General features: G+C 38.5%; 1 protein-coding gene across 4 annotated transcripts in view; it reads left to right on the top strand.

Moving 5' to 3' along the window:
• Positions 1-13,804: 13,804 nt before the first annotated feature.
• Positions 13,805-27,623, top strand: part of FRRS1 (ferric chelate reductase 1) — a 58,166-nt gene continuing 44,347 nt past the window's right edge. For 3 of the 4 annotated variants that reach the window (XR_015726360.1, XR_015726361.1, XM_087866120.1), the window contains exons 1-4: positions 13,805-13,837; positions 24,704-24,899; positions 25,991-26,127; positions 27,208-27,302. Coding sequence is in view for 2 of the 4 variants with exons in the window: in XM_087866120.1 (XP_087722246.1) it covers positions 24,704-24,899; positions 25,991-26,127; positions 27,208-27,302 (428 nt within the window). In the remaining 2 variants the exon portion in view is untranslated. Of the gene's footprint in view, positions 13,838-15,144; positions 15,197-16,847; positions 16,853-24,703; positions 24,900-25,990; positions 26,128-27,207; positions 27,303-27,623 lie in introns of those variants that run through there. The other variant, XM_087866121.1, reaches the window with a different exon arrangement.

Raw genomic sequence — 27,623 nt, 5'->3', positions numbered from 1 at the left:
ATAGAATAATAAAGGTCCTGTTTTCCTCATACAGGAGAAATTCAAAGGATAATATCTATATTTGAGATAGAACTTTGAGTATTATATCACAAAAGTAGCCGATAGAGGAACTGCAAATAGCAATATAATATAGAGGGTGAAGTTGGGCGAGGGAAAGTAGCAGGAAATTAATAAAAATATCTCAATGTATTATATCAAGGAATAGTAGGAAGGGTATATTAAGAGAAACGAAGTAACCACCAGAAGAACCAAAGTAGATTATGTGAAAGAGTTTGCTTCTGGGTTTGGGAATCAGTGGACAATCGAACACAGAATGATTGCTTTTCACTATATGGCTTCTGTACTATTTGCTTTTTTTTTTTTTTTTTAAAGATTTATTTATTTATTTGAGAAGGAGGGGGAGGAGAGATGGGAGATGGGACAGATGGAGAGGGAGAGAGAAAATCCCAAGCAGACTCCCTGCCGAGTGGGGAGCCTGGAGCCTGATGTTTGGCTCCATCCCAATGACCCTAAGATCACAACCTGAGCCAAAATCAAGGGTCAGACGCTTAACTGACTGAGCCGCCAAGGCACCGCCCTGTACTATTTGCTTTCTAAAAACTTATGTGAACGTTTTGTTTTGATAAAATTTTCATTTATTTATTTTTTAAGTAGGCTCCACACCCAGCCTGGAGCCCAACACGGGACTTGAACTCATGACCCTGAGATCAAGACCTGAGCTGAGATCAAGAGTCAACACTTAACCAACTGAGCCACCCAGGCACCCCTGTTTTGATAAAACTTCTAAAAAAACTAAATATGTACTTAACAAACAACCTGTTGCTATTAGAAGAGTCTCTTTCTCTCTCAGAATAAGCTACTTACAGAGCTTTTCATAGGGTGTTTGGTGCAGGCAGATTGGCTCTGAGTTAAAACTATACTCCTTGCTTCCATCATTTCTGCAATACTGAATTAATATCCTTAAGTATTACTGAATGATGTCACAAAGTCGATTTTTCTTGACTATTTATTTTTTAAAAAATGTTAAAAAAGATTTTATTTATTTATTTGAGAGAGAGAACATGAGCAGGGGGAAGGAGAGGGGCAGAGGAAGAAGGAGAAGCAGACTCCCCACTGAGCAGGAAGCCAGAAGGGGCTCCATCCCAGGAGCCTGAGATCATGACCACTGTCTATAAAAAGGGGAAATCTAGGTACAGAGACATACACAGAGGGAAGATGATATAAATGAGACACAGGGACAAGATAGCCACCTACAAGCCAAGGAGAGAGACATGGAACAGATCCCTCCCTCACAGCCCTCAGAAGGAACCATTGCTGCCAACACCTTGATTTCAGATCTCTAGCCTCCAGACAATGAGTTTCTGTCATTTAAGCCACCGAGCTTGAGGTACTTTATTTGGCAGTCCTAGAAAACTAGTACAAGTGGTTTCCAGGCTAGGGGGTGAGACAAGGGTTGACTACAGTGGGTCACAAAGGAACTTTCTGAGGTGATGGAAATACTTTGTCTTGACTGTGATGGTTACATGACTGATGGCATGTGTTTGTCAGAAATCACAGAACTCCACACTGAAAAGGGAAAATATTACTCTTTGTAGAATTATACCTCTAGAAACCTGACTTGAAAATATTAACAGAAAAACTAGATTGAAAAATTTACTTTTAAAAATTAAAAATTGGAAAATTGACCCAAGATGTATGTATATACAAGGGTCCTTATATTAACATTGATCATAGTAACAACACAGCAGAAGTGAACACAATGTCCCAAAATAGATTCTTTGAACATAAGAGTTAAAAAAACAAAACAAAACCCAAAAGACAAGATTCTTTCCTTGATGGACCTTACATTTTACTTATTTATTTATTTATTTATTTATTTATTTATTTAATATTATTATTATTTTTAAAGTGAAATTCCTTTTGTTTTAAAGATTATACTTATTTATTTGAGAGAGATAGCACAAGAGTGAGAGAGATTGAGAAAATGAGTGGGGGGAGAGGCAGAGAGAGAAGCAGACTCTGCAGAGCAGGGAGCCTGACATGGGGCTCAGTCCTAGGACCCTGGGATATGACCTGAGCCAAAGGCAGATGCTTAACCGACTGAGCCACCCAGGCACCCTGGACCTTACATTTTAGCAGATGAGATAGTCATTATGTAAACAAAGAAGCATATAGATATAATGTCAGGTAGTGGTAAGTTCTGTGAAGAAAATAAAGCAGAATAAGGGGGTAGAGAATTAAAGGAACTCTTATTTTAAAGATTTATTTATTTACTTTGAGAGAGAGAGAGTGAGCGGGGGAGAGGGACAGTAGGAGAGGGAGAGACAGAATCTTGAGCAGACTCTCAACTGAGCGCAGAGCCCAATGCTTGACCCTGAGATCATGACCTGAGCTGAAATCAAGAGTTGGGTGCTTAGCCGACTGAGACACCCAGATGCCCCAGGAACTCTATTTCAGATACAGTAGTGTGATGGTCAGTTTTGTGTGTCAACTTTGCTAAGCTGTAATCCCCAGTTATTCAACCAAATATTAGTCTAAGTGTTGCTGGGAAGATATTTTGTAGACATGATTCAAGTCCATAATCAGTTGGCTTTCAGCAAGAGAGGGTGGACCTGATTTGCCTAGCAGAAAGGCTTTAAAAAGAGAGGTTCCCTGAAGAAGGGAAAATTCCAGATGTTGGGAGTTAGAAAACTTGAAAGAAAATTTTGCTATCTTGGAGTTAACCATGTTATCTTAGAATTTTACTAACCAGGGAAGGGGCACATTTTGAATCAGATGTGCTTATACTCTATTTTTAAGGGGTCTGTTTCAAAAAAGTTTGGTGCAGTGGTTCTTAAAGTGTAGTCCACAGACCAACAACATCAGCATTTTTCAGGCTTACCTGTCTTCCTGAATCAGAAACTCTGGAGGTGGGATTTAGTAATCTGTGTTTTAAGGAATTTACCAGGTGATGCTGATGAACATTAAAACCCGAGAACCATTGGTTTAGAGCAAAGATGGGTATAATTCTACCAATAAACACTCTAAGACAGCAACTCTTGGGTTCTTGAGAATCATCAGGTGCTTGTTTAAGAGCAGGATTCTGGGCTCTTCTCCACAGAATCTGATCCAGTAGGTCTGAGATGGAACCAAGAATCCATTTTATTTATTTTTGTTTATTTATTTTTAAAAAAGATTTTATTTATTTATTTAAGAGAGAAAGAGCACATGCATGAGAGAGAGCATGAGCAGGGGGAGGAGTAGAAGGAGAAGCAGACTCCCCACTGAACAGGGAGCTCCACATGGGGCTCAATCCCAGGACCCTGAGATCATGACCTTAGCCTAAGGCAGACACTTAACTGACTGAGCCACCCAGGTGCCCCCCAAGAATCCATTTTTTTTTTTTTTAAAGATTTTATTTATTTATTCGACAGAGATAGAGACAGCCAGCGAGAGAGGGAACACAAGCAGGGGGAGTGGGAGAGGAAGAAGCAGGCTCATAGCAGAGGAGCCTGATGTGGGGCTCAATCCCGTAACGCCGGGATCACGCCCTGAGCCGAAGGCAGACGCTTAACCGCTGTGCCATCCAGGCGCCCCAAGAATCCATTTTAATAAGTAATTCTGGGGGTGCCTGGGTGGCTCAGTCATTAAGCACCTGCCTTCGGCTCAGGGCGTGATCCCAGAGTCCTGGGATCGAGCCCCATATCAGGCTCCTCTACTGGGAGCCTGCTTCTTCCTCTCCCACTCCCCCTGCCTGTGTTCCCTCTCTCTCTGGCTGTCTCTCTCTCTGTCAAATAAATAAATAAAATCTTTAAAAAAAAAAGTAATTCTGATGCAGGGGGTTCACGGATGACTGAAAAACCACACTCATTGGTCAATTCTTAGTCTCCAGTATATTACAGCTCCCAGAAACATCTGACATGATTGACCACACACACCTTCAGAACCACTCTCCACGCTTTGGGACTCACCACTCTTGGTTTTCTTCCTATCTTCCTGACCACTCAATTACAATTTCCTTTACTGAATTTGCCTGTTCTTCCCAATTTCTAAACATTAGTGGGTCCCAAGGCTCACTCTTCACATCTCTCCTCTTTTTTAATCCTTACTCATGTCCTAAGTGTTAATGACTCAAATTTATACCTCCCAACACATCTGTCAAACAGGTATCTCCACTTGGATATTTCAGTGGCATCTAAAACTTAATATGTCCAACGCTTAACTCCCGCTTTCCACCTTTCAAACTGGCTCCTCCCCTATGGCCTACCAATCTTCCTGTCCAAATAGATGCTTCCACTTCTAATTTCTTTCTGTTTCTCTTAAGTTATCTGTTTCTGAATTCATCAAAGTTTCTTTGTTGATCAGGACTGACTCAAGACACATAGTTCTGGTTGTTGCTCCCATTGCTCTTGAAACAGTAAAATTATTAGTAATTTAGGTCAAGAATATATCCAGTGTTCTGTTTTTAGAGTCTTATTGCTAACCTCTTAAAAGAAAATACCCCATTTTAGGCTAGAGAAGAGCAAACTTGGCCCACTGGGGACCACAGAGAACAGTGTGTTAGATATTTAGACCCAGAGAAGGCAACTGAGAGTCATTGATTACTAGGCAACTCTCCTACACACCAGAGAACTGATATGATCACGACTCAGCTCTGCTGCTGGCTGATGAAGGTTAGTGACTGGAGGAGAGTATTGAATGAATGCAGATATGGCTGTCAGAGTTGGGGAGCCACTGGACAGGCATGGCAGCTGTCACAGAGAGACAGCTGTTCCCAGATGCTCTGTAGGTATTAGCAAGGTTCTCTAGAGAATCTGTAAACTACTGAAATTGTTATCTTTGTTGACTCCAGCCAGACTGCTCAGTGGTACACTTTCCAGACTGAACCTTTAGCTAGCTGTCGGTGAATTAGCTTATGCCAAAAGTGAACAGAAAGATTCACTATTTCCAGACTACCTACAATTTGTTTCCTCTTCTCTTTCTCTTACACATCCTATTTTTGCTTTTGCCCTTGATAGTCTGCCTCCCTCATGTAAAAAATAAACAATGCATAAAGTAAATAAATAAAGGTGTCTTAAATACCTGAGTTTTTCTTTGCCCATATATTGTTCTTTTTTTTCTCCCCAATTTTTATTTAAATTTGAGTTAGTTAACATATAGTGTAATATCAGTTTCAGGAGTAGAATTCAGTGATTCATCACTTATATATAATACCCAGTGCTCATCATAAGTGCCCTTCTTAATCCCTATCACCTATTTAGCCCATCCACCGCCAACCTCCCTTCATCAACTCATCTACCGTTAAGAGTCTCTTGCGGGTGCACCTCAGTGGCTCAGTCAGTTAAGCGACCAACTCTCGATCTCAGCTCAGGTCTTGGTCTCAGGGTCATGAATTCAAGCCCTGCATTGGGCTCCACGCTAGGCATGGAGCCTACTTAAAAAAAAGTCCCTTATGGTTTGCCTCTCCCCATTTCCTCTTTCCCCCCCTTCCCACATGTTCATCTGTTTTGTTTCCTGAGTTCCACAAATGAGTGAAATCATATGGTATTTGTCTTTCTCTGACTGACTTATTTTGCTTAGCATAATACACTCTAGCTCCATCCACATTGCTGCAAATGACAAGATTTCATTCTTTTTGATGACTGAGTAATATTCCATTGCATATATAAACCACATCTTTATCCCTTCATCAGTCGATGGACACTTGGCTCATTCCATAGTTTTGCTATTGTTGATAATGCTGCTATAAACATTGGGGTGCGTGTATACTTCAAATCTATTTTTGTATGCTTTGGGTAAATACCTAGTAATGCAATTACTGGATTGTATGGTAGTTCTATTTTTAACTTTTAGGGAACCTCCATACTGTTTTCCAGAATGACTGCACCAGTTTACATTCCTACCAACAGTGTAAGAGGGTTCCCCTTTCTCTGCATCCTTGCCAATGTTTGTTGTTTTCTGTGATGTTAATTTTAGCCATTCTGACAGGTGTGAGGTGGTATCTCATCATGGCTTTCATTTGTATTTCCCTGATGATGAGTGATGTTGAGCATCTTTTCACATACCTGTTAGCCATCTGGAAGTATTCTATGGAAAAATCTCTTGACCATATATTGTTATATGAAAAAAATTTCAGAACAATATGCAGAGAATGATACTATTTCTGTTACAAAAGTATAGGAAACCGTATATAAAGTCTTAAAGGGAAACATACTGAACTGATAGCAATGGTTGGTTTTAGGAAAGCAAATGGAATTGAGTGGTATCATGTAGAATTTTATCTTTATTGTTTCAGTTTCTACAATCAAAACATGTAGATATAGTATCTATGTAATTCATAATAATTAAATCAGAACACAAGAAAAATTACACTAAACATTTTGGGCCATTTGGGGGGGAGTTCTGGGAAACTGTAGGGATTGGATGGTGTTCATTTGATTTTATCCCTTTAGAAGGCCCTGTTTTCCTATGCTGGCCCACTCTTGTGTAAAAAGTTACAGAAAGCTCTGTGCTCCATTCCAGAATTAATCTGGATCGGTATTTTTAGCCATTCCATTACTCCTCACTCCTGCTTTTCTTGGTTCTCAAGCTTCCTTATTTTGGCCACGTATTTCCGCTTTCATTTTCATACTAGTTGCTTTGATTAATGCCCAGGTTTGGATTTGCGCTCCTTATTTTAATATTGTTTCATTGGCAGGATCTTATGTTTGGTATTTGCCTTCAGGTTTTATGCAACTAGAAGCTTTTGAGTAAAGGCTTTTGCTTCTGTATTCAATTTTGGGGCAATACAGGGTAGACAAACTCCTGCTTCCTCTGGTGCAGTTGAGGTTGGGAATCATATTCACCTCAATTCACTCATGTTCTAGGATTATTTTTCATTCTCAGAGGACACGATGCTGTTTCATACATTTATTCTGGGGGTTCCTGAGGATTGGGACCTTATTTATTTTTATGCTTTTTGTTTGTTGTATTTAAAATTCTACAGCTTTGAAGGTTTACCTAATGGAGAAAAAATATTCTTGCAAAAATGGTTAGAGCTGCCAACTTTCATTATACACGTCACCCTGACTATAATGTTTTGTGCATAAAAGAAACCAATGACTTTTTACTCAGTTGATGAATCTGTTACTTCTGACTGTGGAGAGCATAGTTTCTTTTCAGTATTAAGAGTACATTGCATTTGTATATATTTATAGATTTCTTTTTTTTTAAGATTTATTTATTTGAGAGAGAGAGTGTGTGTATGTGTGTGTACGTGCACGCAGGTGCGTGCTAGCAGGGGGAGGGGCAGAGGGAGAGAAAGGGAGAGAATCCTCCAGCAGACTGCACTGAGCACGGAGCTGGACTCGGGGCTCAGTCCCAGGACTCTGAGATCGTGACCTGAGCTGAAATCAAGAGTCAGCCGCTTAACCAACTGAGCCACCCAGGTGCCCCTAAACTACATTTGTATTGATTAAAGGTACTCACTTAACACAATAGGATCTAAGCCATCTTGTAAATAAGTGGCATTTTAAAAAGTCACATAGCCCAAGAGCTGCTAAAACAAAATTCTGCAGTAAATTATACTATTCCTTCATTGTTAAAACTTGGGAAATTAAAAAACAAAAAAACAAAAAAAACCCCAAAACCCTAGGTTATTACTGAATAGAACTGGGTTATTACTAAATAGATGCTATATTTTTCCTTTCTTTGATTCTTTTTTAGTTTCTTTTCTAATTTGCTTTAATTGATTTAATGACAGATATGGTAGAAACTTGAATATAGTAAAACCCCAACTGATAGAAAATATTAGAAGCCAGTGATTGTAGTTACCAAGACCTTTAACTTTATATCATGTCTCCAGATGATCAACAGAGATTTTATTAGTGATTTGGTAAAGCTGAGTCAAATTTTTAATATTTGACTTTGATCAGTGTTGCTATCTCTGGCACATAATTACAGATTATTAATATTATCTTGCACTAAATTAAAATGCTACAAAAGAAAATAATGTCATTAAAGTGGACAAAGAATGTCTGCCATGCTTTCATTATAATCAATAAACTGGCTTAAAATGAACTGAAATTTAAGGGGCGCCTGGGTGGCTCATTTGGTTAAGCATCTGCCTTCAGCTCAGGTCATGATCCCAGGGTCCTGCGATTGAGTCCTGCATCAGGCTCCCTGATTAGTGGGGAGTCTGCTTCTCCCTCTCCCTCTGCTCCTCCCCACTGCTTGTGCTCTCTCTCTCTCTCCCTCTCAAATCTTTAAAAAAATGAACTGAAATTCAAATCAAGTTTGAAGAGGGGTAAAACAGAAGAAAGGGATTTCTAGTATCTTATCTTTCTGTCACTTAAAGTGAGATCCTATATTTAGGATATGTTTTTTGAGTTCCTAAAAAGAAGTATTGAGAATAATGACATAGCCCCTACCCCAGGGATTGCTTTCATATAGTTTAGTTCATATAGTATAGTTTTCATCCACTGGTACTGACTACTGGTATAGTGTATTGAGAAGGATCTGAGGCCGTGTCCAGTTTAGTAGTGAAGAGTATTATGAACAATTTATGATGACTGCTTGAGTGTGGGAATAGCATCTTATGCAATGTGTATTTCCTCATTCTACTACAAGGCATTAAAGATAGTGTCATGAGCAAGTTTTCAAGATCATTCTGGTGCCAGTGTGATGAGATATTATCTCATGAAAACACTACAATAACCCTACTTCTGCATCCTTATCTTCTTTATGCAAGTGAAGAAAGCGAGAGTAGGGGGTTAAGTAATTTGCCTGAAGTCAAACAGCTATTAAAGAGCGGAGCTGGGATTTCAACCAAAGTGGGTCAGACTTCAGAGAATATGATCGTGTTACTTGGCCATGAAGTCAATTTATAATGGAGGAACTAATATTAGTCCTGATTATCAGAAAAGTTTCATGAATGAATTGGGACTTTTGCTAAACCTTGAAGAATGTGTGGCGTTTAATACATGGAAAGAAAGGTTATGATAAGAATGAGACTTCGTGTTTCATGGAGTGATTGAGTCAGCAGTACCTGGTGAGAAAGCAATGAGAATGTTGTAAGTGTGGCCAGGTGATGGTGTACTTTAAATGTTGGGAGAGTACGTATTTAACTGTATAAGCAATGGTAAGTCACAGAACATTATTGATAAAAGCAGTACTTTAGGAAGATTAATGTAGTGTTGGACTATTGTCAGCAGGCTTCATGGGGGTCATGGGAGAGCAAGTGGGAGAGATTAGTTCTAGAGAATTTGAGCATAGATCATTATAATGCAGACATTTTATTGAACAACTTTTATGTTTAGACATTGAACTAAGCACTTGACTGACCTATGTTATCTTAGTTAGTCTTCACAACAATATTATGAGGAAAGTATTATGATCTTCATTTCATGGTGAAAAAATAAGTTCAGAGAGGTCTAGATCACAGAGTTAAGTGTGTGGAGCTGATTTTCAATCCTGGCTGATCTATTCCAGAGCCCTGTGCTCCCCTGCTCAGAATAAATAAGTAGAAGGCTTGTATGTGAGTGTTGAGAAAGGAGGAACTGATAATTGACTTTGGGAGATATTAAAGCAGTTGGTTTCAACATTTTGGGCTGCTGCCCACAGCAAGAAATAAGAAATGCACAACCCAGGACATATCAACTCATGGATATAATCTGAATAGACTCATGAAGCAATATTTATTTACCCTTAGATATAATGTGCTCTATTTTTTTCTGTTATCTTAACATTTTTCTGATTGTTACCCACTAAAGACTTTAAATAGTTTTTTTTTTAAGTTTACTTATTTATTTTAAATAATCTTTACCCTCAACGTGGGGCTCAGCCTCAGTACCCTGAGATCAAGTGTCGAATGCTCTTCTGACTGAGTCAGCCAGGTACACTGCCCACTAAAGATTTTACATTCCACTAATAAATGGATTGTACTCCAATCTGAAAAACTGAGCTATAAAATATGAAAGAGACAAAAAGCTGAAAGTCATCTCTAGGATTTGCTTGAACATTGAAGATGATGGGTACCACTGATGGATAAAAATACAGGAGAAACTGGAAAGGGCGATTGGTTAAGTTTCCTGCATCTCTGTAACAAATGACCACAAACTCGGCGGCTAAAACAGCAGACCTCTATTCTCTTACCGTTCTGGAGGCCAAAAGTCCAAAATCAGTAGCACCGGGCTGACATCAAAGGTGTTTGCAGATCCATTTCCTCCAGACACTCTGGTTGAGAATCTGTTCTGTGTCTCTTCAGTTCCTGATGGCATTACTGTGGCTGCATCACTCCAGTATTTACCTCCGTGGCCACGTTGTCGTCTTGTGTGTATAATTTCCCTCTGCCTCTTCTTTATTTTTTTGTTTAAGATTTTTTTTATTTATGAGAGAGAGACAGAGTGCGTGTGTAAGTGGGGGAAGGAGCAGAGGGAGAGAATCTTCAAGCAGACTTCCCGCCGAACCTGATTCCATGAGATCATGACCTGAGCCAAAACCATGAGTCAGATGCTCAAAAGACTGAGTCACCCAGGCACCCCCTTCAGCCTCTTCTTTTAAGGACACTTATGACTGCAGTGAGGGCACGCCTAGATAACCTAGAATAATCTATCTCAAGATTCCTTTTTTTTTTTTTTTAAGATTTTATTTATTTATTTGACAGAGAGGCAGCGAGAGAGGGAACACAAGCAGGGGGAATGGGAGAGGGAGAATCAGGCTTTCAGCCAAGCAGGGAGCCTGATGCGGGGCTTCATCCCAGAACGCTGGGATCATGACCTGAGCTGAAGGCAGATGCTTAACGACTGAGCCAGCCAGGTGCCCCTCTATCTCAAGATTCTTAACCCAGTGACATCGGAAAAGCAATGAGAACTGCATGTCTACAGGAACATGGGTTTATTAGGTAATTATTCTGCTTCCTCCCTCCCTCCCTCTTTCCTTCCTTCCTTCCTCCTCTGCCCCTCTTTCTTTTGTTCTTCCTTTATTATCAACCTAAGAAATCACAATATATTAGACATAGACCCACTTTGTACAAATATAGGGTAGTGCCCAGCACAGTATCTGCTGTGCAGTAGGTGTTTGATAAAGTAGCTGTTGAATGATGTAATAATTTTTTTTTTTAAGTGACCTGTCACTCTAAAAGTCTAGTCTTTTTCTGGTCCATTACATGTCTCTTCTTGGCCAACAGAAACCTGTTTTCACAATTTGGCAGGAGACCTTAGAGAACATATGGTTCTGGTTATAACCTCATTTTTACTCTTGAGGTAACGAAAACAGAGGATAAGTGATGGCAGTGGAGATAAAGAGGGAACGAATCTGGATAAGAGGGCAAAATTAAAGGCCACATGAGAATGGGTCTATTTTAGATGGTGGGTTTGGGATTTACTGAGTCAAGGTAGGGTCTAATCAGTTGGAGATGTTCTACTTCAATCCTGTGTTTTATGAAATGCTGAGTATCATAGGAAAGGCAAATTTATGTTTGGTCCATCAGACATCATTCAGATTTGTCAACGAGGTTCAGGGTAGAGAGTTAGTAGCTGTGGCTTAGAACCCTGTCTTGCCACTATTCTCTGCCTGACCTACGGCAATTTACTTAGTTGTACATGCCCTCGGCACTCCCAGTGCTAGAATGTGTATAATACTGTAATACCTTTTACTTAGGGTTCTTGTGAGAGTTAGGATGGTGCATGTGCCTTGGTCAAAATGTGTGCTCAATAAATGCTACTTCTTATTCTTGCTATACTTTATTTGCCTTATTCGTTCTCATTCTCTCATGAATATACGCTGGAGTTTTCCAGTGGCTCTGTGATGTGTCATATGATACTGCAACAGATCAAATATAGAAGAAGATGCCAGAATCCAGCTGTCCTCTGTTAAGCCAGGCACCAAAGAATTTGCAAAAATTTAACACTACTCCTCTCACTAAATTCTTATTTTTGGCAAACAATCATAACAGCAGTAGTGAAAAAAATACTATGTTAATACGTAATGGGTTTATTTTTATCATTTAAAAATGAATTTGTAAGTATTGAAGTATTTCTCACTTTTAATTTTTAATACATATAATGATAGATATCACCCATATAAACAAATATTTCTTTGGGGTCCACAGTAATTTTTAAAAGTTGTTAAGGAGTCTGGACCAAAAAATTTGAGAACTGCTAATGTAGAGGCATGAGAATGGGATCCAATAGGATAGTATCAAATTCTCAGAGTCCAAGCTCCATTGAACATCTTATTAAATTTGGTTCCTTTTGTGACAGCCAACAAGAAGCTGATGAAGAAAGAGCCTAGACATCTGGCTGGGAGTGATAAGGGGAGTTACAGCTGGGGACTTCAGGGGAAATGGTAGGCCTGGAAAATGGTGCTTTTAGATAGAGCTAAGCCTCTCCATTCAGTTCTTCCCACTGTGCCCTCTCCCACTACTATTTATTTTTTCAAGTTTTTATTTAAATTCGTTAGTTAACATACAGTGTAATATTAGTTTCAGGTGTACAATATAGTGATTCAGCACTTCCATACAACGCCCAGTGCTCATCACAAGTGCCCTCCTTAATCCCCATCACCTATTTCACCCATCCCCTTGCCCACCTCTCCTCCAATAACCCTTAGTTCTCTATAGTTAAGAGTCTGTTTCCTGGTTTGCCTCCCCCCTTCATCCGTTTAAGAGTGCTTTGGAATGAAAGATTATGATAATATATTCTAAGAATTATTTGTTGTATAGGTTTTGTGTGTTTTTTTTTTTTTTAATCATGCTTTTGGCGTGCAAAGTGTCCACTGGGGACTATTTCTGGAGAAGTTTTAATTATAACTTCAGAAACCTCTGTCATCACCTGAGGCTTTACATGGAAGGACTGAAGCTCTACTGACTTAGTTTCAGTCTATTCACATTTCACACAGCTTTTGGATAGAAAACCGGCTCTCTGGCATCTTTATTTAAAGCCTCTCTCTAAAATCCTGTAAAGAGGGGTTTTTGTTAATTGTGCCTAGTTCTTAAGGAGAAAGATTAAAGTGATGGTGTTCTTTCCCCTCTCTTCTCTCCTTTTAAAATGGTTTTAGAGAATTTAGTAGTATTGATTGCCAACCAGGGATCACAGGTCAAAGTGTATATGACATCATTTATTTTCCAGTCTGCACTTGTGACTCGTAGCCCGCAGTGGAATGTTTAATATTTGCAGATACATTGTCTTTTCCTAGCCCTAAAAATTTTCTTTTGCAAAAAAATCTTGTGCAAAACAAAGATTAAAGGCTTAAAAAGAAATGAAAACCAAACTCCTAAGTTTGAGTGAATTTTGCAAACTAAAATAATTCTTTTGCATGATATCATTTACTTTCCAAGGTTTCAGTCTATTCATTCTGATTCTTTTGCACCTTTTGTAGTTAATAGAAATAGTTTGCTAATTACTGTTATGTCTTAGAGTTGCCAGAAAAAACAATGAATTATTTTTTTAGTATAATTATATTCCAAATACTGCATAGAACAATATTTATATTGGCTGTTTATCTGAAATTGAGTTTAAGCAGGCACCCAGTATTTAATTTACTAAATCTGGCAACCCTACCTAACCACAACTAGTGGGTTCCTTTTCTTTGTCTTTACTTAGAATATATAGAACAGATGTATATTTCCAAGTGGTTTTGTAGTTAAAGCAAAAATACAATTTTCTCTATGGAACAACTACTACTTGGCAAAGTGTTCTTAAATGTAATTGTCAGAAATGGAGTCCAAAAACTAGTACTGGTCTTGCAAATCAAGTTTTGCTGCTTAGCTTGGGAGACGTTGCCTTCTGGTTACTGGGTAAACTGGCTCCACCCAGCTGCTGAAAGGAGATACAAATTGTAACAAAACCGGAAGTTGGCTAGGCTGCCTTCGCTTCTCAAGGTAAGCGTCTCCTTCTCTTCTCTTTAAGTCGGAGCTCTTTTGCAAAGCGTTTAAAAATTGAAGCCAGCTAAGGCAACAACAGTACTGAGAGCAGGCGCCTGTGATGATGGGGGCGGTCGGCGATGCAGAATGAATGCTTTAACAAATTATGTTCCGGAGCTTGTATTTAGCTAATGAGTTTTCACAAACGAGTTCGGTTAATAATATGTCCCGTGACTTTGACTAACGAGCTTTAATCCCAAGAAAAGGGTGACTATAAGTAGAGTCATGCTTGGGATTCTGAAAAGCATGGACTTTAGTCATGCATGTGTGTTTCTTTCTCCTTTTTTAAAAATTGTGGGAAACTGTGGGAACGCTCTTTTATAATTAAACCTAATGGCATTATTACCTGTATGCAGATTACTTAGAGCTTGACTTGGTTTTTCAAGTATGTTTTAATCTAGAAATTTTAGCTCCCTCCACCCCCTACCCCTGGTGTGCCTTTAGAATTTCAGAACAGCTCTGGGGATGGCAAGGTGTTACCTTTGCCATCCCCCTACTCCCCCCCCCCCCCCCCCCCCCCGCGCCTTTTAAGAAAAGTCTTGTCAGTGCTTACCTAGGGGCAAAGGAGATTTTTTGGTTTGTAAATGTGTTATCAGGGATATTTATGAAGCTAAACTTTTAAGTTCAGATATTTTCCTTTTCTTCTGAATTAAAGAAAAAGTGGAAAGATTTGAGTACTATACAGAGGTGGAGGCTAAAATTTGGTTTATTGATTTATTGAAAACAATGAGCTAGACATTGCAGAGGATGGTTTTGTTGAAGGGGATGAGTTCTGGTAAGTTGTTTAGTAAGCCAGCATGTTGACTCTTGGCCAAGTATAGCTTCTGTTTCACAGCTCTCCATTTGGGTAATGTCAGATTCTCTGGAAATCACACTGTGTAAGTGCTGTTTTCAAGGTTGTCTGCTGTCAGTGTGAAAGGGGATCAACAAGCTGGCAGTAAGAAAGTCACCAGCTGGGGCAAGTGTGATAACGTTTTTTATTAGCAAAACCAAAGCTTCTGGAGGTTCCAAAGAGAGAGCAGTTATAGAGGGTTGGGAGAATTAGGCAAGACTCCACGGAAAGGAGATTTTATTTATTTATTTTTATTTAAATTCCATTAACATATAATGTGTTACTGGTTTCAGAGGTAGAGGTCAGTGATTCATCAGTCTTATATAGTACCCAGTGCTTGTTACATCACATGCCCGTCTTAATGTCTATCACCCAGTTACCCCACCCTCTCACGCCCCCCTCCCCTCCAGCAACCCTCAGTTTGTTTCCTATGAAGAAGGAGATTGTAATGGAAGACCTGGTTTATGGCAGGCGCTGTGCTAAATGTTTCATATGTATCGCTTTATTTAACCTTCACAAAGCACCTTGGTATTGGTTGCATTTTCTTTAACAAAATGTGAAAACTAAGGCCTGATGAGGTTAAATAATTTGCCCACAGTCACTAAGGTGGTCCCTGCTGGTTTCGAACCTGCAGCTGGATTGAACTATGTGATTTTGATGTCCATACTGTTCACTGTCTCATAGGATACAGTAGTTGATGGCATTTGAAATGGACCTTGAAAGAGGGGGAGGAGGTTTTATTTACTAAAACAAAAACAGTAAAAGTAACATAGAATGTTTGAAAATAGATAAAAGAAAAAAGCTAAACAGTTTTATTGTATTTCTTTACATTATTTATATATCTGTATTTTGTAGTTATAAAGTATTATCTTATTATAATATTTTTGTATTATAAAGCACTACATGCTTTAAAATTTTTAAATTATTTTTATATTATAAACACTACAGGCTTTTCAAAAAATATGCACAATACAATGAGGATTAAAAAGAGGAAGTCTACTCCTCTTCCCCTATTGAAAACACTCTCCTGGGGGTAACCACTCTTGAGAACTGTTAAAAGTGTGGAGTCGAAGGGTTTTTTTTTTTTTTTCTTTTCCCTTTAACTTTTAAGTAATATTTCTTTCAATATACTACATATCATTTCATAATCTGCTTGTTTTCATTCCTCAGTGTGGCACGAGCATGTTTCCACTTAAGTACATGCACACTCATGTCAGGGTTTTTGTGAAACGAGCTGATACTTGCAAAGCACTTAAAAGAATACCTAGCTCCCATAAAACACTCAGTAATTATTAGCTGTTATATTTGTCATTGACTATTCTTTTTTTTAATGTTTTTCCATTTTCTAATTTTAATTTTAATATATTTATTTGACAGAGATAAAGAGCACAAGCAGGGAGAGTGGCAGGCAGAGGGAGAGGGAGAAGCAGGCTTCTTGCTGAGCAGGGAGCCCAATGTCGGGCTTGATCCCATGACCTGAGCTGAAGGTAGATGCTTAACCGAGTGAGCCACCTAGGTGCCCCTGTCATTGATTATTCTATTTCATTCTTTTAAGTGAGTGAGTATACAGTAATCTATAGTTTGCATATGGCATAGCTTATTTTTGTAACCACCCAAATTGTCTTAAATTGTTATTACAAATACAATTTTTGTGTAACTGTGTGTTTTTCTGTAGGATAAATTCCTAGAAGTGAAATTCCTAGGTCAGAGGTGAAACATATTTTAGTTTAGTAGGATACTGTTGAATTTCCTCCAAAAGTATTGTGCCAATTTACGCTCTTCACTGTGTGTGAGTGTGCTCATTTTTCTACATCCTTCCTTATGCTGGATGTTAGCGGTCTTCTGCATTTTCCATGAAATGACAGGCGATGAATTTTTTTTTTTACATGAAAAGCATAGTGTACAGAAATTTTTGTATTTTATTTTTTCCCATTTAAAATATATCTATTTTTACATGGGTCGGAATTTGACGCAGGAAATAATGGAGGTCCCAGTTAGAAGGCAGAACATGGGTAGAAAGAGTGGTGCTTATTCCAGGAATAAGTACAAATGGTACGTTTTCGCTAGAGCATGGGAGGAAAAAAAATCCTTAAAATGGGGTTGGGCTGAATAGTACAAAACATTAAATGTCCAAAGGTTTTGTCCTTAATGTAATAATTCCTGGGAAGCAGATGAAGGTTTCTGGGGGAAAGAGTGATATGACTGTGGGAGAAGAGTGAGAATTGTGCTTTAGGAAAATGATCTTGTGGTGTTGTGTAGGACAGATTAGAATGGAGATAAAGAAACAGAGAGGCCAATTGAGAATGTTTCATTAGTTTTGTTGACAGGTGATGAAGGCTTTGTGCTTGGTGGTGATGGCGGAATGGAAAGTGGCAGACAGATGTCAAAGAGAGAATGGAAAGTAGAAGACAGATGCAGATGGGATAGGTAGGAGGGTGGTAGGCTGGAGGAAGAATCTGCAGAGCTTGTTTGGAAATTGGGGTCTGAAAGAGTGTTTGGGGTCAAATCTTGAGAATATGGGGTTTCGAGTATTGCTGACCAGGAATGTGTTGACAGGCCACCATCAGAATAGGGAAGTCAGACATTAGAACTAGTCTGGAGGAAAAGATGATCAATTTCACTGCAGACAAATTAAGCTTATTGTCATCCAAACAGAAATCTATATAGTGTTGGAAATTTGAATGAAAGCATTGTGGAGATGTGGGGTGGGGGCAATTGGATGATTTGAGAGATATCCTAGGGATGAAAACTGAGGTCATGGAAGTGATGATAAGCTTGCGGAGAAATGTAGAGGCCAAGGGGAAAAGTCTTGGGAATGGATATGTTCATGTATGAGGCGTGGAAAGGAACCGGACTTGATTACAATATTTTGACAATGACTATTTCTAACATTTGACTTCGGATGTAGGTAGACAGTCCTTTAATGGCCCCCAAAAATCCATGCCCACTTTTTTCTTTCCACCTTTGGTTGTTCTATTGCTCCTGTTCAAATTGTGTACATTCTGAACCCCTTTTCCTCCATAATGCCTTGTTTACTTACCATGTCAGCCTTAAGGGTCTAATCTGGAGTTACGGATGGCTTATTGGTTGAAACCTCAGAAGCCAGGGGTGCCTGGGTGGCTCAGTTGTTAAGCGTCTGCCTTTGGCTCAGGTCATGATCCCATGGTCCTGGGATCGAGCCCCGCACTGGGCTCCCTGCTCAGCGGGAAGCCTGTTTCTCCCTCTCCCACCCCCCCTGCTGGTGTTCCCTCTCTTGCTGTATCTCTCTCTATCAAATGAATAAAATCTTTAAAAAAACAAAACCTCAGAAGCCAGATCAGAGACCATACTTTTCACCACTCATTTGCTGTGCCTCTGATAAATATCTTAATCAGTGCCCTATTTTACATAGTGGGGACAGTTATACCCCTCACACCTTCCTGGGTTGTTTTGAGAAATGGGTGTTAAATCCTCGACATGATGTCTGACATGTAAGCCCTTGGCAATTGTTAGCTCTTCTTATTTTCTCCGTATACCTCTAAATTTCTATAATGAAATGCAGTTTTTTCCTATTCTGTCCTGTGTGATCTTACACCGTAGTTTTCTTAAAAATTTTTTTTAAAAGATTTTATTTATTTATTGGACAGAGAGAGACAGAGCGAGAGAGGGAACACCAGCAGGGGGAGTGGGAGAAGGAGAAGCAGGCTCCCCGCTGAGCAGGGAGCCTGATGTGGGGCTCGATTCCAGGACCCTGGGATCATGACCTGAGCCGAAGGCAGACGCTTAACAACTGAGCCACCCAGGCACCCCATACACTGTAGTTTTTTATAACCTCCGTGAGCTTCAGTGTCTGTATGACAAAAACAAAAAACAACAAACAAACAACAACAACAAAACCCATCCCCCCTCCCTGAAAAACCTTTGTATGTTTCTTCCAAGGATTAGAGTTCATTTCTGTGAAGTACCTACTGTGATGACTAGAATGGATTCAATAAATAGTATCATTTAAATGGTAGATTAGTGGCATTTGCTTTTGTTTCATCTATTAGCTTTGCATCTTTAGAGAAGGGGCCATTCCACTTTGTACCTAATTTCGTGTTGAGTACAGGGTTATTGTGAGGGCCATGTGGAATGATCCAGATGAAAGCTCTTTATCATGTAATAAGGTATTTGCTTCCAGTTAAAGAAGATGGAAACATTACTTGCTGAGGATGCTGTGATTAGGGAAATCAGGATTAGATTGTGGAGTTACCCATTACTTTTTCTTCAGTGGTTTTCCTCTACCTTTCCCTTTAATTTTTCTTGCTTTTACTTAAACTCTAAATTCTCTTTCAGAATTCTTTTCAACCATTTTAAGTTGTTAGACCTGACAGATCTCAAACTGACATTCAATGTGCCATTTTTGGTGCCTCTTTGTTTTTTAGAACCATCTCTGAAAATGTCATAACTCCAATTGCTAATTAAAAAAAAAAAATCTTTTTTTTCTCTTTGCTTCCTGCTGTGCAAATGGAGTCTGAAACATTTTTATCTGAGGAAGTGGAAATACTTGACCTATTTTTCAATTTCTCTATAATTTGAGATTCTGCTATCAAAGTCAATTTAATTTTTGATGTGGAAGTTTTCTATGAAGGTAAAGTTAAATTAGTGGAAAGAAGGAGAGCACATTTTCTGAAATATTTTAGAAGGCTTGAACAAATTAAATGCAGGTGAAAGAAATATATGAAAATTTCACTTGTCTAAGCACAACAGTGTTGGGAAGAAATTAGCACGTGCTGGTGACAAGGAAATTTAATAGTGGTAATAAATAATGGCAGTTACTATTTATTGACAACTTGGTGATTTTAGGCGTCGAACTAATTGTTTTAACGTTCATTCTTTCAGGAGTTTTAGTTCTATGAAAGAGATCTCTACATTGCTTCTTAGATTCCTAGAGTGGACTCAGTATTTTTATTTTTGTTTTTTAAAGTAAGCTCTACATTCAACGTGGGGCTTGAACGCAGGACTGCGAGATCAAGAGTTGCATGCTTTATTGACTGAGCCAGCCCAGGGGCCTCAAAACACTTGTAGTTTTTTTCTAAAGTAATTTCTGTGCCCAGTGTGGGGCTCGAACTCATGACCCTGAGGTTAAGAATCCTATGCTCTACCGACTGAGCCAGCCGGGCACCCCTCAACATTCTGAATTAGGCTACTTTAGATTTCAGCTTTGTCACAGTATGCCCCCATTCACGTTGTTCATTGTGAAATTTGGATCCTTGCTGAATTTGTTTACTTTCTACATCCTTCTCTCTGCAAGGAGGGAGCAGTGATGCAAAGTGAAGAGAGAACATGGACATTGCCCTTAGATTTAGGTTCTAATCCTAAAAGTATATATGATTTAGTGTATAGTCCCTGGCCTCCATTTTTTCATCTCTAAATGAAGATACTATCTGCTTATTATAAGGGTTATATTAGATGTAGTATCTTCCAGGTTCTTACTAAATGTTTCTTTTTCTCCATGCTATATCCTCTTTTTTCCCTCCTGTGTAATAGAAATGTAATCCTTTTCTTTATGTCTTAGAAATTTCATTGCTTTCTGTGTATCTCTTGTGCCTAGTCTTAACTATTTTGACTTCATCAGTCTCCTTATCCTTCTTATGGTTCGACCTATTTTTCTAGAAATCTTTTCACCTAACTCTGCCACTCTATTTCTACCTCTCTCCACGTCTAGCCCTAGTCTCTTTAGGTTTTTTGGGCCAAAGGCCTGTCAGGTTTGCCCCAGATCGTACATGAAATGCTGATGTTACAAATGTGCTGGGTCCCCAAATTAATTTCCAATTCGGCTTGGAATTTCAACTCCATTTTCCAAGAGAAGCAGTATTATATATGGTGGTTCTCTTTCTAGGCCCAAAGCCTAGAAGCAAAAGCATGTTTAACTTACAAATTAATTGAAATATTTTACACTTACAACAAAGTAAAAAAATAATGCCATTGTAATTCTAGTAATAAAATAAAACGAAAACTACATTGAGTAATAAGTAGTTATATACTTGGAACATTGTTGGAATGTAGTTGATGGACATTCTGAAAGGAACGTTTAAATGCTTTGAATTGCAGTGTTTTTATGTTATGATAATTTTTTTTTTCTCCTGCAGAAGGTCACTGTGAGAATGCTCATTTATTAGCCATATTGATAGTTTCTGTTTAGGTTCACAAATGGAATAAGAGAGAATAAGACATTTTCATTGAATAAGTCCATCTCCTATCTCCAAAATCCTACCTGTTGCTTGGCTTATTTTTGGTTCTGAGAACTCTCCTTTATTTTACTGAAATCCTTGATACTCCTAATTTAGAGCTCGAGTCAAGGCTGAAACGTAATGGACTGTATATGCTCTGAAGTAGTATTTTTCAAACTGTAGTTTAAGATCCATTGATAGGTTGTAAGGTAACGATTCAGTAGGATAGATAACACCAACATAAAAAAAAAAAGTAAGGAATGGAAAATGTATGAATTTATCCCATGTGGTAAAGGTAAATAACATCTCTTGAAATGTTTGTTGGATCATAATGTAAAATATTTCTTACTTTTCTTATCTGAGTACAGTAAAAAAATTACATAAATTGCATATAGCAAAAAAACACAAAAGAAAAAAAAGAAACAACCCCCCCCCCAAACAATCAAACCCAAAACCAACCTTTTCTAAATTATTTAAATATTTTATAGTGAACCCTTCTGGTTAAGTTTTTTTTCCCCCCCAACTGATTCTTCATAATTAAGAAAACCTTGTTACCTCATAGCTGTGCATTGATTAAGTGTGCTTAGACTCTTATCTTGGGTAATGTAGATTGGGTGTTACTGGGCTGAGTTCCTACAATTTTTGCGTGCATGTTAACTTTTGAACTTTTTGATGCCTTAATTTAAAATGAATGACTAACAACGAGAGGTAGAGCTTGATTGCAGTATAACTAAGACCTGATTAGTTATTTGCCAGCTTAATCATCTGACATGGTTTTAAAAGATATGCTTTCCTCCGTTTCTTCTTTTTCTCACATGTTCTCGGAATGACACAATAAAAAGACATTTAATGACTAATTTATTAAAATTCTTAACACAGACTCCTTGGTCTAATGATTTTCTTACATCTAGATGTTTTCCAATTGGATTCTTCTCATTTTATCTGAATTTTACTTTGCTTTAATGAAATATATTGTCTTGATTAATATCACTTGCCTCTGTGGTCCACAATCACAATAATTAAATATTCATGCAAGTACAAGAATTTGGTATTAAAATAATAAAGAATACATTTGTTTTGAAGTTTTATCTTTGTGTGAGATGTATGAAGAACATTGTATAAGCAGTCATCATACTTTTTTATGAAATGCCTGTTTTTCAGGCAAGAAAGAAAACTATGTATGAATATCAGGTTTGGGAATATTTCAGTTAGAGAATCAGGATAACTTCTCTTTTAATTTTTTAAACTCATCTGTCTTTGTCCTGGGACAACAGAATGCAAATTATGATACTTTTGTTTTATTTTCTATATTGTACCCACTGTCGAATATGAATATGAAAAACTAAAGAATCATACAAAATTGGTGTGAATTTTTCAGTGCTTGAAGACCTAATAACAGAATATAATATAGTTCATCATCCACATTACAGAATTTTAACTTAAATGTCTCCATGAAAAACTCCTTATTCTCATTCATAACTATGCAATCTGTTGGCATAGGTTGGCTAATGAATAGTATTACTTTGAAAAAAGGCTGTTTCTTAAATCATGACCTGGAAAAATCCGTCAGTTGCCATTATATTGCAAATAGAGCTTCATCCTGACTGGTCAGCATCTGACCAAGGACAAAGAAATTGCTGTTTTACTTCCCTCCCTGACCATGTTTGTTACATTTTCCTAATGATGGACAGGTGGTAGCGCCTTGTCACTTCCCTTTCCCTGCTTACACTTCCTGCTTTGATAATTCCTGATATCCTTTACCCCCTTGGCTGGCTCGCTCTTTCCTTTCCTTTCCTTTCTTTCCTTTCCTTTCCTTTCCTTTCCATTTTTATTATTTATTTATTTTTTAAATAAATGTTATTTATTTGAGAGAAAGCGAGAGTGAGAGAGATCACAGAGGGAGAGGGAGAGGAAGAAGCGACTCCCCACTGAGCAGAGGCAGGGCTACATCCCAGGACCCCGATATCATGACCTGAGCCATCCAGGTGCCCCCATCCCCACTTGACTTTCTTAAAATCATAATGTTAGGCATGAAGGTGATCCTGAATTTATTCTGGTTCATCAATTATATTTCACAAATGGAGAAGCTGAGACAGGGATTAAATAACTGGATTGACGTCATTCAGCTACGCAATGTGTAGCAGAGACTAGAAATCACGTCTTGTTTCCACTTTCACCTGGCAGGAAGTCAGTACCAAATAAATATTTGCTAAGCTGGGTTGACTCTTCCCCTATACCATCCTTTAGGTGAGTGGCACATTACTGCATTTCATCTTCATAATAATTTGGCTAGGGTCACACGGTTAAAACTATGACCTTGATCCTCTCCAGCAAATCTTGCCTAGTCCTAAAAGCAGGTCCACCCCTGACAAAAGCACACAAAAACCATGTTTGAATAGAAAAATTCTTCTACTGCCCCACTCTTTAGTACTCCTTTTCTTTTTTCTCCCAGTTTTATTGAGAAATAATTGATATATATATCACTATATATGTTTAAGACAGTTATTTTCTGAAATGTTATTTCCTATAGTAATTAACCATTTTCAAAGTTACATTTTTCTTATGACTCTATAGAGAAATCTTGTGCTTCTCTTATGTTATAGGTTTTTCTTTCAGATGCTCTTGATTTGTTTGTTCCTTTTGCTCATCCTTAAATGGGAAAAACTCTACCTGGCTTTGATGTTTGATAAAAGGTAGGGGTATATGGTACCGTTGGACCCTATGCTGTCTACTTGATAGATCCTGGTGGAAGCTGCAGGGCTGGTTGAAATGTGTAGCCCCCAGTGTAATCTCTGGTGTCTAGCAATAGTGCTGGTTCAATGTGGGGTTTGTAATTTACGTGACCATAAAAGGGTAATGAATTCTAATGATTCTAAGGGTGCTTTTATTTTGTCTAACTCCATCTCTATGGAGAATGAGCTGCTTCTTGGGTTCTGCCCATCAGCAGCCTCTCCACAAGCTTTTTTTTTTTTTTTACTACTGGTAACATGTCCCTGCCATCCTCCTCTAGCCTTGTTATATGCTGTGATTTGCAGGTTCTGAATGTAAGGACCAAGTGAAGTGATTGCTGTAGGCTACGAGAGGGTGGGACTGACGTAAAGTAGCTGGTTTTCTGTTGGGCAGATGGTAAGAGAAGAATATTGTTCAGACTGACAGTGGTGTTTCTTAATTCAGAAGTACCTGGGCTATAGGTAATAGAAATATTGTTTCTTGCAATTGGGTCTCTGTTATCCTTAGTTTTCAGTATTGCAAATTAAATCATCCACCCTGTCATGATTAATTTCATGGGAAATTGGGAGAAGTCCTATCAGAGACTTATTTAGATGATGGTATTTAAACCCAGAAGAAACATTTCTTGTTTGTTCTTTAAGCTTTCTAGGATAAAGTAGAATAGAAACTTTTGCTTTTAGTGTACTGGTTTATTATTTCCAAATCATGCTAATGAAAGCTAACATTTATTATCTTCCTTGTCAGTCTTTGGGTTGTATCTTTATTATTATTATTTTTTTGTATCTTCATTTTATTAAAACAGCTTGAAAGGAGGTTGTTAGTTTCCTAATTTTTAAGGTAAGTGGTGGCATAAGTGATTTGGTTAAGGTGTCGTAATTGGTCATTGGTAGAGCCGAGATGCAAATCCAGGTCAAACTTCACATATCGTATTCTTTTTATTACATATTTTTGAAAATATGGCTAGCTGTCTATTGAAAGCAAGCAGCCATCTAAAATTACGGTTCTGTGGCATGAAAGCTTTATATTTTAATTACGTATGAAAATAACGTGCTTTGAATCTTCTTTTTTGAGATGGCAGTTCTTGGATTTACCCTCGGTACCTTCATACTTGTGCTGCACATTACTTCTGTGGCTAATTATCCCAGTGGGAAAGTAGGAGGGTCATGCCATGGAATGGTTCCTGAACATGGTCATACCGCACACCCTGATCCTGTTCACAACGTTTCAGTGAGTCAGATGACATTCAGACCCGGAGATCAGATCGAAGGTACTGGGCTGGGATTAACTATTTGCGTTTTGAGTTTCACTCTTTTCCTGTACATTGAATCTTTATTACTGAGGGATTTATACAGTTTCATTTAAATCTGTTCACCTGTTTTCATAAGATACCACCATCTTGTCCTTCTCGCTTTGCGTCTAACTACTACCGATGACTGTTATTACTTAAGTGGTATATCTGCTCCCCAGTCACAGTAGGTTTTAAGTACAGTTTTATCATTAGTTAATTGATCTTTTTTAACCATACTATCAACTCAATAGAAGAGGAAAGTGAAGTTTATTTTGTCTGGTTTAAGGTGTAATAAACCCGTGTTCTTCTTCGTACAGTGTAAACCCTTGTGTTTTTCTGATTCTTCTGATGAAATGTGGGCCGACTGTTAAAGGTGTATTTATAACAGTGTTTTACAAACTATTTTCTGCAATTCTAGAAATGCAAAATATTAAACTCTGACAAAAAGGATATATGGAAAAATAAGTTTGGAACCCCCCGTGTGTTACAGACAATGTTCTTCGGAGAGTTTCGTCCTGCAGAGTAGGACGTGAAAGGCCTTGGCGGTTTTCAGTAAAGAGACAAGTATTTACTTTTCATTCGGCACTTTTCAGACTAATTTGGCCCCATGGACTGTTCCCCGACCATCACCTACCTTTTTTTCCCTTTGGAATGGCTATTAACATCTCACGGAGTGAATCCTGTGGAACACAGTTTAGAACTTCTTTGTCTATAGGATAATTTCTGCCATTTTCTCTCCTGGAGTAGTTTTGTATATGTACCCAGATTCGAACTGTGAGGTGCCTCTGAACAGTTTCCATTTTTTTTTTTTAAAGGTTTTATTTATTTATTTGACAGAGAGAGAGAGAGACAGCGAGAGAGGGAGCACAAGCAGGGGGAGTGGGAGAGGGAGAAGCAGGGTTCCTGCTGAGCAGGGAGCCCGATGCGGGGCTCGATCCCAGAACGCTGGGATCATGACCTGAGCCGATGGCAGATGCTTAATGACTGAGCCACCCACGTGCCCCCTCTGAACAGTTTCCTTTTGGGGATGTTGCTAAACGTCTTAAACTGTCTTTTTGTTTGTTTCTCAGTTACCTTGTCAGGTCAACCGTTTAGAGGCTTTCTCTTAGAAGCACGGGATGCGGAGGATTTGAGTGGCCCTCCTGTTGGCTCCTTCACATTGATTGACAGTCAGGTGTCACAGCTTCTGACCTGTGAAGACGTACAGGTTTGTGTTACATTTGAAATCTGTTGGTTTCCGTGGATCTTTTCACTACAGGGTGGTGGTTGTAAGATAAACAATGACATTACCCGTGTATTGCAGACATCTGAATAGATTCACAGTGATCAAGCTTTCCCCCTAATTTTCCTATTTGCAATATATTTTTACACATCAGCATCCTAGGCAAGGCAGTAGTTTGAAGACTTTTGATATTTTATTTAGTATTGACTCTTATTATATTGATTATAAAGGGTGTTAGTATTGAAGATAGGATTCTAGAGTGGGGCAGAGGTCTAATTTTTGTCATTCATTCATTCATTCATTTAATAAAAATTTATTATACCAGGAACGGCCCCAGTGCGAAGGGATATGGTGATGAACAAGACCTATTCTTGTTCTTTGAAGAGCTCAGAGCATTACACATAGGTAGAACATACGAACGTATGACGTGTGATACATAAGTGGAACATAAGGTTATAGGACAGATTCACGAGGAGAACACGTAAATAGACTTAGATTGGAAACACACAGGATGGGTGGGAAGCATAGCAGGGGAACTCACACACAGGCTGGAGAAAATTGAGAGAGAGCTCCCTGGAGGAGGGACTCTCCATGTCAGGCCTCAAAGAATGAGTAGAAATTTGCCAGGTGAATGAAAGTGGGAAATGAGATTGTTCAAGGGAAAGGTATTCCTAAAATATAATGCTATGTATGTGGAGGCAGGAATTTTTTCTTTTAATGGCTTTTCTTCATTCTCCTTGTATCTGTTAATGGAAGGAATATAAATGTGTGGTATAAATGAAATAAGGAGCAGGCTGTATGTAGCATTAACATACCCAGTGTTCATAATTCTCTGCAGTTCTTAAATTTCGGTTGACTCCAGTTTATTCACAGAGCCAGCTGCTAATCTGTTGTCTACTAGTCAGCATGTACTTGTTGAGCTCCTGAGTCCCTGCTTTAAATAAAACAGCCTTTACCAGGGTGTGAGCATTATGCAGTGATAGATGACTTTGCAAAATGATAGTAGTTCCAGCCACGCTCTACCATTGAGTGACTGAATGGTCGTTCTTCTCCATTTTATTTCAGGGATATGCTGTGAGTCACACAAGTCCATCCAAGAAAACAAAAGTTAAAGTCTACTGGAACGCCCCAAGCAATGCTCCAAATCACATCAAGTTTCTGTGAGTAGGCCAGCATAGAAATCTGCAACTAGTAACATTGAAACAACAATGGTCTGTATCATTTTTGATACCTGTTGGACATTCACCCATACAGGAGAGGTTTGCTGTAGTAATGACACCACCTTAGTGAGATAAGTAGTCATTTTGCTTTTTGTTTTATTTTTTTCCACCTAGCACAGGACCTGGTGCCTAATAGGCACTTAATAGACCTTTGGTGAGTGAATGAAGTTTTGCAGTGCCTTCCCACTAAAAGGCATCAATTACAACTGGGTGCCCTCAGAATTGCCCTCAGAATTATGAAATTCAGTAGAATTAGATGTC

This window comes from Ursus americanus, chromosome 12, assembly GCF_024610735.1.
Source record: "Ursus americanus isolate L20-20 chromosome 12, mUrsAme1.1.p, whole genome shotgun sequence".
In the NCBI taxonomy this organism is placed as follows: Eukaryota; Metazoa; Chordata; class Mammalia; order Carnivora; family Ursidae; genus Ursus; species Ursus americanus.
This window is presented reverse-complemented; position numbering and strand designations above follow the sequence as displayed.